The sequence below is a fragment of the Sporobolomyces salmoneus genome (genome assembly GCF_050403485.1).
Source record: "Sporobolomyces salmoneus JCM6883 DNA, S_salmoneus_JCM6883_v1_ctg1, whole genome shotgun sequence".
Lineage (NCBI taxonomy): Eukaryota > Fungi > Basidiomycota > Microbotryomycetes > Sporidiobolales > Sporidiobolaceae > Sporobolomyces > Sporobolomyces salmoneus.
This window is the reverse complement of record NW_027481162.1, coordinates 901,126-914,249: the sequence shown is the minus strand read 5'-3', so window position 1 is coordinate 914,249 and position 13,124 is coordinate 901,126. Positions and strand designations below refer to the sequence as shown.

Genomic DNA, 13,124 nt, shown 5'->3' with positions numbered 1-13,124 from the left:
CGCGCGCTCTCTTCACCTCCATCAAATCGCGACACCACGACTCTGGTATAGGAAAGCAGCAATACAGGAGGCAGTCTACTCGCTATCGGATATGTCAGGCCCCTCGTAAGCATCTCGCCATCCATCCTAACGAGCGAGAATCGACTGATAGATGTTGAATCTTGATCTCTTAGGTGCTTGGCGACTCCGACCGCAGATCCAGCGCGCTATACCCTCTCTGCTGCCTCTCAGCTCTCTGTGCCAACCTCCGCATCGTTCGTCAAGGTCAGCGGATCGAAGCTACAGCTTGATTCGGAGGAATTTCGGATACAAGGGCCGAACATCTACTGGCTAGGTATGAGTAGACTGGGCGTGAGTGGTTCAACCGGAGGAAGCTGACGGCGGAGCAAAGAACAGGTCTCGATGAGAATGTCGTACCGAATCCGAGTTATCCATCGAAAGAGCGAGTTCTGGAGATTATGGCGGTCGCAAAGGTCATGGGAGCTAGTGAGTCTCAACAGTACTCTATCTGTCACCACACTCTCTTGCCTGACTCCTCCCCGGGTTAGCGACGATCCGTTCGACTTCGCTAGGAGTTTCTGTCGGAACAGGGTCGTCGGTCGAAAACGCTCTTAATACCTTCAAAGCCAATGATTCTGCCGCATGGGATGCGATAGACTTTGCTGTATACGCTGCTCGATCGTGAGCTAGTTCTCTCTAGAGATACGGTTCGCACAATGTGAACCTTTGCCGATGCTTTTTTTCGTAGGTATGGCCTACGCCTCATCATTCCGCTTACAGATCAGTACGATTACTATCATGGAGGTCAGTAACGATCGAAGTGCTGTTCGAGCTGCGAGCTAATTGACAGAGTCTGTTTCAAAGGCATTCCAACGTTTCTCCGATGGCGGAATCTTTCGTCAACCAATTTCGACCCATTCTACGATCTGAGCGGTGTTGTTTATCAAGACTTTCGAGCTTACATCAACAATCTTCTAACTCATACTTCTCCCTACACGAATGTAGGTTCTTTTCTTCTCTTGATTGTCAAACAACCTGAAACTCACTCTTCTCCTCGTAGCTCACTCTCGCTACGGATCCAACAGTACTCGCTTTAGAAACGGGGAACGAACTCGGAGGCTGGACAGGGAAACATTACCCTCCTCCGGTCGACTGGACGACCTCGATCTCACAATATCTGAAAGAACTCGCTCCGGAAACGCTAGTCATTAGCGGTAGTTACGGAGTGAGGAAAGATGAGCTCGGCATCGAATCGATTGATATTCAGTGAGTTATCTCTCGATCTCACTCGTGTAGGCAAAACTCAACGCTCTCATGATCCCTAGCTCGGACCATTTCTACCCGACTTACCGATCGCGACTCTCCTCCTCCGCTTCTACAGCTCATTCAGCGAACAAACCTTTCCTCGTTGGAGAATATGACTGGACGAACCAGTACTACCTGCGCTTCAGATGGGGTTATTTCCTCCTCCTCCTTCCCGCCGTTCTAGCGATCGTCGTCTGGTTCCTGCCGAAACGGTGGTGGCCGTGGACGATCTCTCCGAGGGGACTCGCCACATGTCAGTGCTATCGTCGGAGGAGAAAGAGACGGAGAGAGACGAACGAGAGAGGAGAATACGGTCACATCGATAGCGCTCGCTCGATTCCGCTCGACGATTCAAACCCTGTCGACAAACCTGGACTCGATCAAACCTTTTCGACGACATATGTTCCAATCCTCACAACCCTTCCTCCGGCGCGTCCTTCACAGAGAGACCGAAGGATCATCGATCGACCTCTTCAAATACACCGCTGGATGTTCTCCCTTTTCTTGCTCCTCCTCGCTCTCCCTCTCTTCGGTATCATCTACACTTACTTACCAACTCCAATCTCTCCGTTCCTTTCCTCCCTTTCTTCGCTGGAAATCACTTCGAACGGTCCTTCATCAATCGGAGATCTTTACTGGTCTCTGTTTGGTTATGACGACACCGGATGTCAATACGTTCAGCATCACGATGGATACACGCTTCATTACCCGACAGATCCGACGGCGGCAGCGGGAGAAGAAGCGAGAGGGAGTGGAGAAGGAGTTTTGAGATTGACGAAACATGCGTGGAAAACGAGAGGGGAAACTCCGTTCTGGATCAATGACCAGGAGTTCGATATTGATAAGCTGGAGTTTGAGGATTTGCCGGTCGTAGCTTTTCCGCAAGCAGGGTTGCAGCTTGAGAATGGAACGATCGTCGGAGGAAGTTGAATCCAGACCTCTCTACATCGAATTCTCAGGAGAAAGAGAGTCCAGTGAGATTCCAGTGAGCTACAAAGGTGGCCACGGGAGAAAGAGAGTCCAGTGAGATTCCAGTGAGCTACAAAGGTGGCCACGAAGAGGCACGAAACTATGCTACAGAGGTTCCGAAAGATAATAAAGATAATTAAGAGAGAAGTATTTAAGCGAGAACATCGGTCAATTCAGCTACACAAACGCAAACGACAGCCCACGCAACGATGAAGACACCGACGACGAACTCGAGAGCGCGATAGACTTTGAAAGGCGGGGCGGTCTTGAAGTGGTGTTTAGGACGTGCGACCGAAGAATAATGGTCGCGAATCAAGAACGATTCTCGAGGTTCCGTTAGAAGTCGAGAGGGGAATAAGAGGCAGACGCTGCGAGAGAGGATGAGAGTCAGTCGACGAGCTATCAGATCGGGAGTATGTGTAGAAACTCACAAAGGTACGAAAGCGGCGAAAACGAACTCGAGCCAAAGAAGACTCGGCCATGCGACAGTGAGTAAGACAGTTACTATCATCCCGAACGAGTCAGTCACAAGGCTCGAATGAACGAAAGATAGAGAAAGACTCACAGGCAGTTTGATGAGGATCGACCGTTCCCCTCTCGTAGTCCCTCGCAATCCTCCAGACGGCTACTCCGAGTGCCGCAACGAACGCAAACATCGTCCCAACATGAGGATCGCATATGAACCACAAACCCCGTTTCCACCAAACTTGTCGTTCGGGAACTGCGATCGTTTCATTGATATCGAGATCGGTTCCCCGCAAGTAGCCTCCGAGTTGACGAGGGAGGATCAAGCGCACGATCGCGAACGCGTTGTAAGGAGCGGAGAAGATCCAGGATTGGAAGGAACGACGAGGCGAGGGGAGGCCGGTAGAATAGGTCCAGACGAATTCGTGAACTCGTTGGAGGACGAGCATGACGAGAGTCGCTTGGAGTAGCTTGTTGAGCTCTCGGAGGTTCGGAGTGAGAACGAGGATCTGATCGGAGCAGGAGAAGGTAAGCAATTTGAGCTAGAGACGAAGGAAACTGAGTTTGAGCTTACACCTCCAAACGAGAACATGAAAGGATAGATGTAAGCGAGAATGACGACGAGGAGACTGAAGATCGGCAGTAGAGCTCTTCCAATCGCTTTGATACGAGCGTTCCAAGGCTGTCAGTGGACAAAACGAACCTAGATCAATATCGAGCTTTTCATCGAGATTGAGCAAGGCAGCGACTGACCATCAATTTGACCTTGTCTCCCCTCAAGAACCAACCCAACCTCGCCGCGGTCCTCAACGGTCCCAGTCGATTGACACTCATCGCGTTGACTTGAGCTAGATAAGTCGGTTTCGCCATTCCCCATTGCAAGACTTCTTCGACTTGAGCGACTCGGTAACCTCTTCCGAGTAAGAGAGCTTCGGCTTGGCCGTCGTGAATCCAGGAATCGGTTGGGAATCCACCGATTGCGGTCAGAGCGTTTCGACGGAGGAGGAATCCGGAACGATTATCACTGCCAAGAGATGGATGTTTAGTCGAGACATCGAGAGAGGGAAAGGGTATAGAGAGGACTCACGCATCGGTTTCAGCAGCGTTCATCATCGTTCCGACGGGTTGAGATAATCGATGAGGCAAATTGATGAAACCGTTTCGAGTCTTGACGAGCGCAACTTTATCGTCCCTCAAGATGGAGGGAAGTACCGCTCGAAGGTAATTACGTTCCGGGATCATCTGAACGACATCGCAACGTATCAGTCAGAAACGTCTCGCGAGAGAGAGATGAGGAGGGACATGATGAGGAGAGTTGAAGACTCACATCAGCATCGAAAACTGCGATGTAATCTGCCGGACCTTTCATCCCAAACGTACTAGCTTCCTGCATCCCGAAATTGATCGAATTCGCCTTATTATCGAAGTTGTCCTTCTTCTTCATCTCTCCATTCGTCCTCTTCGGTGACGAGAGCACCAACGTCTTCTTCTTCTGTTTCTCGTCCTTCGAGTCGACGGGAGCGAGACCGTTGAGGAGTTCTCGACGATGGTAGGAGAGATGAGGGCAAGCTTGGGTCGCGGCGTGTTTTGAGAGGGATTGCGAGAGAGAAGCGGAACAGGTCGGGTCGAGGACCATGACGCGGAAACGATGGGCGGGGTAGTCCATTGATGCGGCAGCTACGGCGCAATCGAAGACCTATGCGAGAGAAAATGCGATGTCAGGAATCGTGACTAGTCGGTAAGAAGATAGAGTGAGAGAAAAGAACGCACAGTTTGATCCGCTTGACCAGACGAGACCACGAATACATCGACCGAAGGCAAGTTCTGATCTCCTCTCAATCTGAGCTTCGGAGTCGATCCTTTCGGTTTATAGGTCAACACGGTGAAAATCGTATGAATCGCTATTCTCGTTCCCAATTCCATCAGTTTCCTCCTCAGTCTGAAGGAAAGAGGCATCATTGGTAGACTTACCGATCATGCCCGCGACGATAGTTTCGAGAATGATGAAAGCCCAACCTCCAACGAAAACATTCGGGATTTTCTTCTCGACGTTCAATAATTGTCTATACCTCAACGCCAAATAAACTCCAGTCGCTGCAGTACTCAACAACGCCGTAACGATCGCGACTTTACTTCCTACTTTCTTGATACGATCGGTCGAGTTCGCAGGGGAGGAAGACGAAGTTGGGGGATAAACTGGGAGCGCTACGATCGAAGGACGTGGAGCGAGGGAGAACGGGTGAGAAGTAGGTCCGAGATTCTCCGTAGCCCAGACAGACTTTGAGATCGAGTCGTCTTGAGCTTGAGTTGAGGCATTTCCTTTGTTACCGAACGTTTTGAGGAATTTCGATTTCGAGTGTTTCAAAGCGTGCATCTTTGATTTCCGATCGTCGTCGTCTTCGAACGTCGAGTGGAGGAGATGTTTGTTGTCTTGATCGAAGGAGGAAGTAGTTGAACCAGGACGAGGGAACGTGAATTGAGGGTTGAGACTGTTTCCTCCGATATCGGAAGTCGTCGTTGGTGAAAGAGGATCGTCTGATGATGAAGCACTCTCAGAGAATCTTCGAGTCCACTACTCATCACACTCAGCTTATCAGTCACCGCTCCTTCTCAGGAAGACTTAAGAGAGTAGACGAAAGGGAACTTACTTCTCCTCTAACGTCCTCACTTCCTCTCCTTAAATCATGTTCCCTCAACTGACTCGCAATACTACCCGCCATATCCAACCCACTCGCTCCAGCAGCTGAATCATGCACGAACGCCGGGATTGCGGGACCGGTTCCACCACCAGGTAAAATCGAAGGGTATTGTTGAGCTAAGGCGGGGTTCCTCGCGGCGTGAAGGTTCGAGAGAGGGTTCTCTTGATGGCGAGTATAAGGCTAGACGTTACGTATCACCATTCATCAATCAGTCTCATTCGAAAGTAGGGGAAAGAGCGAGAGAACAGGAGACAAACGGGTAGCGTCAAATCACTCGTAGCTCTCCCTTCGTAATACCCGGACGGACCAAACACTTCAGTCCCTCTCTGTTTCTCCATCGCCTGTCTCTGACCTTGTAACATTTCGATACTAGCAAACGTTTCCAACGGAGCTCGAGTTCCACCACTTCCACCGCTGCCACCATTCTTTGGGTTTCCTGCGGCGGGTTGTAGGGGGAGAATCTTGCGAGAGCCGGGATGCGAAGCGTGAGACGGGAGGAGAGTGCGAGGAGAAGGGAGAGGAGAGGGACCGGAGGAGGAGGTCGAGGAGAGGGAGATTGAGGGTTGTCGAACGTGTCCAGAGGAGGTTTTGCGATGATGTAATCCGCCGGAAGAGGCTCGATTGTGCTGGCTGGTCGAGGATGTCGTAGTCGGAATAGGGATAAGGGAACGAGGAACTCCAGCAGAAGAAGAGGAAGTCGAATTCGAGGAAGAATGAACGAGAGGACCTCCTGAATGATGGTGGAACGAAGGCGCGATCGGGTCGAATTGAGAGGGACGTCGATCAAAATTCAAGGTAGGGAACTCGTCGAGATCCTCCGTGAACATCGACGAAGAAGGTGAAGGAACTGGAGGAGCGCGCGTCGAAGTCGCCTTGGGTTGTTCAGCAGAAGTTGGGGAGAGATCATCGGGAGATCGACGACCCAAGTCGAGCGAAGTCGATTTCGAGATAGACTGAGGGTTTGCTCCGCTAGTCGAAGAGGCGAAAGGGTTCGGATTCGTTAAACGAGGTTTTCCTCCTCCTCCTGCTCCGGTGATTGTTTTCGGCGAAGGCGTTTCTTCTCGAACAATCGATTCAAGCGTAGGTACCGGTTTCCTGAACGAAGAAGCTCTCGACCTACTGTCATTCGACGAAGTAGGAGAAGGGGTCGACCTCTCTCGAGGAGAATTCTGCAAGTTCAACGTCGGAACCGGGGGTGGAGGAGGGGGAGTTGTCGGTCCTCTCGAAGTAGGCGATACTGCGTCGTCTGAAGTAGTCGAAGGAGCGCCAATTGGAGTCGAAGGAGCGGTTCGGAAGGAAGAAGTCGAATCGGAAGAGAGGTGGAGCGGTTGAAGGGAAGAGGGACGAGGTGGATTCTTCGGGCGCTTGTATTGTTTCGGAGAGGGCATGGTTGATTCAAGCGAGTGTACTGAATAGGAAAAAGGAGAGTAAGGTGCCGAGTGGGCGTGAAAAGTCGAGAGAGAAATCGCTAGAGAGAGTTGTTCAAAGTCGGCTTGAATCCGAGCTTGGCTTCCCTCCTCGTTTACTGCTTGACGCTATCGACTGTGAGAGCTTGACGAGCGCACGGGGGGGAGAGCGCAGAGAATGAGGTGGTGGGAAAGAGGAGGGAGGGAAACCAGAGCGAAGAACGACGACAGCGCGAATCGAGCTTCCGAAACCGGATAGTTCTAAAGGAGTGTTACAAACGATAGATTGAATGGAGTTCCAGAAGCGCTATTGAAAGAGGCTCAGAAAACGAAAAAGTCGACGCAATAGGAAAGTATTGGGGAGAGAGGCTGGAAGGAGAGGCTGCGACGATCTGATCCTTGAGCTTGGGACTGGTACTGCTAGTCGGTAGTATCGGGTTGGGCCGAGCCGGGTCGAGCGCGTGAGGGACGAGAGGAGAGAGAGCGGGAACTTTTCAAAGCCGTTTGAGGGAACGGAGAAGAGCTTAATACCTCGGATTTATTGGCATTTCGCTGGGACTTCTCTCGTAGTTTCTATCAGGCTTCACAGCCTTATCGAAGCTCTACGGTATATCGCTCGGACAAGTTGCGATCTTGAAATTACATGTTCCTTCGATCGTCTTTACCCATCGCGTTCTGCTCCTCCTCATCTCACTCAACACTCCTACGTCAATGACGCCTTTCGTGAGCGCGATCAGCTCCCCTTCGACGCCCAGTCCATCGCGACCGACAGGTCAATCGAAACCGTCTTCACAAAGTGGAGGAGACAAACAACTCGAAACTCCTCCTCCGTCGCAATCCCCGCCTGAACCATCACCGCTACGAGAAAAGAAGAGTCAACGTGATCAAGTAGATGTATCAGAGGGGCGGACAGGTGGAGAGGAAAGGGATTTGGAAGGGAGTGGGGAAGGTAGGTTTCTCCCCCTTCACTCCGTCTCTCCAGCGCCGACGCGTGGCAGTCGTGAAGATTTCAAGGTTAAGCGCTGTCAGGACGTGCGAAAAGGGGTCCGACGAGGTGTCACACGACGAGGATAAAATCCGGGACTTCGCAGTCTGATCCTCATCGGCTAGCCACACGGGACGAACCAGCTTGTGGGATACCTTTGGCAGGATTGAACGGCGATGACTATGGGGGAGGAATTGAGCTCGTATCGAAGTTCCTCGATTATTCAGCCCAAAATTCCTGACAAAACTCGTTCACTGACCCTCTCTCTGTCCTTTCCCGCATTCACTAGTCTCTACACCACGCGCAGAACCCTCCTCCGAAGACACTCTCACAACTCCCACCAAATCCCTCTCCTCCGCTCTTCCTCCTTCCCCCAAATCCTCGGAATCTCCTCCTCCTTCCTCCTCTTCCCCTTCATTGTTCTCGCATCTCCCCTCCGACGCGATCCCCGCCGATTTCCTCGACTCAGCACAACAGTCCTCCGACCTAACCGGCGTAGAAACAGCCGCAGCACCAGCCTACCCTTCCCCAGCATCGACACTACGACCTCCTCCAGAAACGGAGGGACTCGAGGATGAGATCTCGAGGGGAGTGCTGGAGAAATTGGAGGAACGACTGGGGAGGAGTAAGGAACCGAGGAGAGAGATGGGGCCACTCAAAGTCGATACCTCGTTTCAGCACACGAATCCAGCGAATTCCTCCTCCTCCTCTGGATCGGGTTTACAAACACCGACTTCACCAGCTCTCCCACCTAGACCGAATTCTTCTTCGTCGAGACCAGGCTCAAGACCACCCTCCATCTCGAGACGTCCGACATCGAGTGAATTCGGGAGGAATCGTTCAAGATCGTCTTCTTCTTCTTCGAGAGGGAATCATCGTCTATCTGTCTCTTCCTCCTCTTCTGCTACCTCTCCTCGACTCAGTAATCCTGCCGATGGAGGAGGAGAACACTTCACGATCCCTCCTAGTCCGTTAGGGCCTTCGAGGAGAACTTCTTCCCAAAACGTTAACCCTCAAACTTCCGCAACTCCTTCCTCTTCAATAACAACAACACCAACAGAGTCGACCGCAATAGTAGGGAAAGAGGAGGAGAAGGTAGTGGAGCCATGGGAAGTGAAGGTGGTTGTTAGAGATTGGGCTTACGAGGAATCGGATCCCCGACATTTAGGGCTCCCTCATCCCGATTTACTTCGGAAGGACGATTCAGAGGATGAGCGAGAACGATCAGGAGGGATGGGAGGGGGGATGAGGGGTCGGTTTCGGCGGAATCGATCTCCTCAAAAGAAACGCCCAACAGACGCCTTCGAAGAAGTCGAGGGGGAAGGGGAAGGTCTGGGGTTGGGTTCAGAGATTGATCGGACACTGAGAAGAGGAGGAGGAGGTAATGGGGAACCATCACCTAGTTCAGCAACTTTTTCATGGGGATTCGTTACGTCTCATTCAACCGATTTCCCTTCCTCCTCCCCTGCTTCTTCCGATCATGACGATCCCGATAACGGCTACTCCTTCCATGATGCCGATCATGACAACGACGAGGAACATGGAGGAGGAGGAGGAGGATGGGAGGAACGAGAAATTGAGGAGGAATTAGGATTAGGGGAATTCGTACCGGGGGTCTATCAGGCCGTGTACGAGTTTGTACCGGAATTGGAGACGGAGATGAAGTTGGAAGTTGGGGAATGGGTTAGTGTGTTTGAGAGACAGTGCGCCGGATGGGTAAGTCACTCTCTCTTTCAGTCTCATTTCTTCGGGGGCGAGGGAGAAGGGAACTGATGCAGAGCGTGAGAGTACAGGTACAGGCAGGTCGAATCGTTGGAGGAGTCCTAACCGACGAAGTTGGATTAGTACCCGAGAATTATCTCCATCGACTCGATTTCGAAGAAGGAGAAGGAGAATTGATCGATCCTGATCCCGCCGAGTCGTCGACGAACGAGAAAGAAAGTGATCAACATGAATGGAAGTCGACAGGGAAGGAGGAGGGAAAGGAAGCGGAGGCAGAGGAACAGAGAAAGTCGATATCGAAAGAGGAGTGAACTTACTTTAAGCCCGCGATGGTATTCTCTATCTGGTCGTCTTCTTGTCATAATCGTCAACTTAATATAACTGTAGCAATCACACACTCTCTCTCTCTTAGTGTTCGTTCTCTGTCCTTAATTTACTAACTCTCTCTCTCTCTCTCTTCTACCTGATTGGTAAACTCAACTCCTTATGTATTCGCTCTCTCCTCTCTTGCTTTCTCGGTGAGAGCTGAACGACGAGAAGGATATGATATGACAACAACAAACCAGACTATCACTCGCTTCAATATCTCATTTCCCTCTCAACCCTTTCTCTCATTCTTCCCTCCCTCGCTCTTCTCTTATCCCTCTCCGATCTCACCACCCTCCTCTCGTCCCTCTCATCCCTCTTCTGTTTTCTCCTCCTCTTCCCCTCTCCCAGACCAAGACCCTGAGCCTGATTCGTCGTACTCCCCGGGAACAAAACCTCCAATGCTTCTCTCGTTCGTTCGTCCTTCATCGCCAATTCGAGACTCTTCAGTTCTTCAGGTTTCGAACCTCCTTCTAATTCGTACAATGCTACGATTGGAGCTGCTTCGGAGCGAAGGAACGGAGGGAATCGAGAATATTTCGAATGGAGTCGAGTTTCGGGAATCGATGAGGTTGATGAGGGGGGATGAGGAGAATTTGCTTGAGCTGATCGGAGGAGGAATACTCTGAGAGCGTGCCGACCCCATCCGCAAACGTGTACCCCTTGACCAGCAGGAGAAGAGGAAGTCGAGGATGAGGAAGGGAGAAGAGAATGTCGATATGAAGGATCGAGTCTTCGTTCGAGTTGTCGACCTCGTTTGACTTGGGATGCGTAGAGTTGAAGCATGATCGTAAAGGCATGAGGGGGTAGAACCCATCCTTTCGAACGTGACTGAGGAGATCCTCCTCCTCCTTCTTCGCCTTCTTGAGTTTGAGACTCGGCGGCGTGAGATCTCGAGAGTTCAGCGGCCCATCTCCCGTTTCGAAAGACTCGTTCGGCTAATCCTACTCGACCGGCACATGCGAGTGCGTGCAGTAGAGTCGTGTAGAGGTATGGATTCCTTCCGGTTGAAGGTGGTGGAGAAGGAGTGAGAGGAGTCGGAGGGAGAAGTGAAGGAGGGAGGGAACGATGATCGAGTTCGGGGAGGAGTCGGAAGACGATTTGTTCCAGCTCGTCGAAATTCGAAGTGCGAGACATGTGAGCGAGTAGAGTTGGGATCGTTCGAGAATCTTTCAGTCGCGAAGAGCCGTAACGATCGAGAGTTTCGAGGTAGGAAGGAGGTTCGGGGGAAGATGAGGAGAGGATCGAGAAGACGATATTGTGGGTTGCTGGAGTTGGGGAGAGGCCTTGTTTCGTCATTCGTTCGAGAACGAGTAACGCCAATTCGGCAGATTGAAACTTCGTCAACGAGTAGTCGATCAACGTGTTGAAGTCGTAAACATTCAACGGAAGTTTACGACTGTTCGTCTTGAAAGGTTGACCGAGGAACGAGTTGACGGATCCGAGGTGAATCGTTCGACCGACGAGAGTTTCGAGAATTCGACGAAGAACATGTTTCACCATCTTGTACACTCGAGCGTGTTGTCGAGCGAGTCGGTACTCTTCGGTTCCTGATTCGAGGTCGTGAGAATAGGCAGCGACAGGGAAAGAAGCGAGGAGTCGAAGGAGATCAGAGAGTGCTGCAGGAGGTTTATCGCGAGATCTTGAGGAAGTGAGTCGAGTCCATTGTTGATCGAGTGTCCGTGCGAGGGTTGCGACAGCTGAAAGAACTTCTCGAGAAGGTGAAGGGTCGAAACTTCTATCCGTCGGTCGTAGAATCGGCGCCAACCTTTGCTTCAACATTCTGCCCGCTTGATCTGATCCTTCTCCCTTATTCCGCTCAACTTGATCGAGATAGTCGGCGAAGAATCGAGCGGCGAGATCAGGCCGATTGTGGTCGAGGGAAGTTTCGAACGAATGGTAGAGAGCTCTTCGGGATCGAGGGACACGGAGATTCGAAAGGCTGAGGGAGATTGCGAGAGTCGAAGAAACAATCTCAGGATTCTGTTGATGGCGTTGAGAGAGGAAGATGACGAGTTCGTCGAGGGTTCGAGCTGGGATCGAAGAGAAAGATCTAAGGTGACTTGGTAGCGGTCGATTGTCGTTTCCGTCCTCTTCCCCTTCCTGTCCCAACTTTGCCTGTTTCCTCATCCTCAGCCTCGACGAAAGAGGAGCCGGTCGACTCGTTCGTTCCATCTCTTCCGCGAATCCTTTCCCCCATAACCTCCTCACCAACGCATCATGTCTCTTCTCCCCTTCCGCTAAATGGTACTCCTGACTTTCTATCCGTCTGTCCCTCTCGGTCGTATCCAATCTCGTCATGATTGCCGTATCTTCCTCCAATCCTTCTCCCCCTGCTTGTCCCCTCGCTCTCAATAGTAACCGTTCCCATTCAAGCGCCGATCCTTGTCCTTGAGCTCGAAGTATTGTCGCCCACATGACCGTGTCGAATTCTAGGGCGTGTCGAGCGATGATTAACGCGATCGGAAGGAGTGCTTCAGAAATTCTCGAGTCTTTTGAAAGTTTCGGATCCCTCAATAATCGGAAGATCGAATGCAATGCCGCGGTAGCTGGTAATCTCCAGATCCATCGTTCGGGAAGTAGGGTCGACAAATCGGTAGAAGGGCAATCGGGTAGATGTAAACGAGGTAAGGAATTGACGAGATGAAGTTGTCGCAAGGTGAACGCTGCATCGAGTGGAGCCGCTTTGATCTGTTTCCGTAGTTGAGAAGAGAGCTTCAAGAGTTGGTTTCGAGTCGGATAGGGCTGTTGTATAGGGTACTCGGGTCGGAGAGATTCGAGTTCGACGGGAGGTTCTTCTCGAATCGTTGTTGAAGCTTGACGAGCGCCGATGAGAGGGATAAAGCAGGAGGCGATACTGAGTGAACTGACGTGGAAGAGGAAGAGGGAAGGGTTCATCAGAGTTGTCGAGGGAGGGAAAGGTCGAGTTGATCGAGAAGGAGCGAGAGTCGAGTAAGTCGTGGAGGAAGGCTTTCGAGCTTGTATTGTTCTCAGTCTGACTCGGATCTTGGAGGCCCTCAGCAGCCCAGTAGGGTTCATCTGCAGGATGAGCAAAGGTAGTTCATCAGTTTCGAGAGATGAAGCCGAAAATCAAGGGATCGAACGCACCATGTTCACGCGGTTCCCACTCTGTGAGTTCCTGAACGCTCTATCTACCGCTGGCCAAGGTCGCTGGCAGTTCCGCTTCTTGACGAGATGTGGTGAAAG

At 51.5% G+C, this 13,124-nt stretch overlaps 4 protein-coding genes across 4 annotated transcripts; 2 read left to right on the top strand and 2 right to left on the bottom strand.

Moving 5' to 3' along the window:
• Window positions 1-91: 91 nt before the first annotated feature.
• JCM6883_007643 (uncharacterized protein) lies at window positions 92-2,235 on the top strand (the record flags this gene model as incomplete). Its single annotated transcript, XM_076628474.1, has 8 exons — window positions 92-105; window positions 174-334; window positions 397-486; window positions 549-681; window positions 749-804; window positions 865-1,001; window positions 1,061-1,266; window positions 1,326-2,235. 8 exons carry the CDS (start codon window positions 92-94, stop codon window positions 2,233-2,235), a joined length of 1,707 nt encoding a protein of 568 aa, XP_076491875.1.
• A 190-nt stretch (window positions 2,236-2,425) lies between these two features.
• Window positions 2,426-6,826, bottom strand: JCM6883_007642 (uncharacterized protein; the record flags this gene model as incomplete). The annotated part of the gene is made up of 11 exons (XM_076628473.1): window positions 2,426-2,642; window positions 2,706-2,778; window positions 2,840-3,248; window positions 3,314-3,421; window positions 3,493-3,763; window positions 3,827-3,981; window positions 4,067-4,435; window positions 4,510-4,640; window positions 4,711-5,311; window positions 5,388-5,618; window positions 5,696-6,826. 11 exons carry the CDS (start codon window positions 6,824-6,826, stop codon window positions 2,426-2,428), a joined length of 3,696 nt encoding a protein of 1,231 aa, XP_076491874.1.
• Window positions 6,827-7,555: 729 nt separating this feature from the next.
• JCM6883_007641 (SH3 domain-containing protein) lies at window positions 7,556-9,862 on the top strand (the record flags this gene model as incomplete). The annotated part of the gene is made up of 3 exons (XM_076628472.1): window positions 7,556-7,793; window positions 8,137-9,545; window positions 9,623-9,862. 3 exons carry the CDS (start codon window positions 7,556-7,558, stop codon window positions 9,860-9,862), a joined length of 1,887 nt encoding a protein of 628 aa, XP_076491873.1.
• A 268-nt stretch (window positions 9,863-10,130) lies between these two features.
• Window positions 10,131-12,956, bottom strand: JCM6883_007640 (uncharacterized protein; the record flags this gene model as incomplete). Its single annotated transcript, XM_076628471.1, has 1 exon — window positions 10,131-12,956. One exon carries the CDS (start codon window positions 12,954-12,956, stop codon window positions 10,131-10,133), a length of 2,826 nt encoding a protein of 941 aa, XP_076491872.1.
• Between the last annotated feature and the right edge of the window lie 168 nt (window positions 12,957-13,124).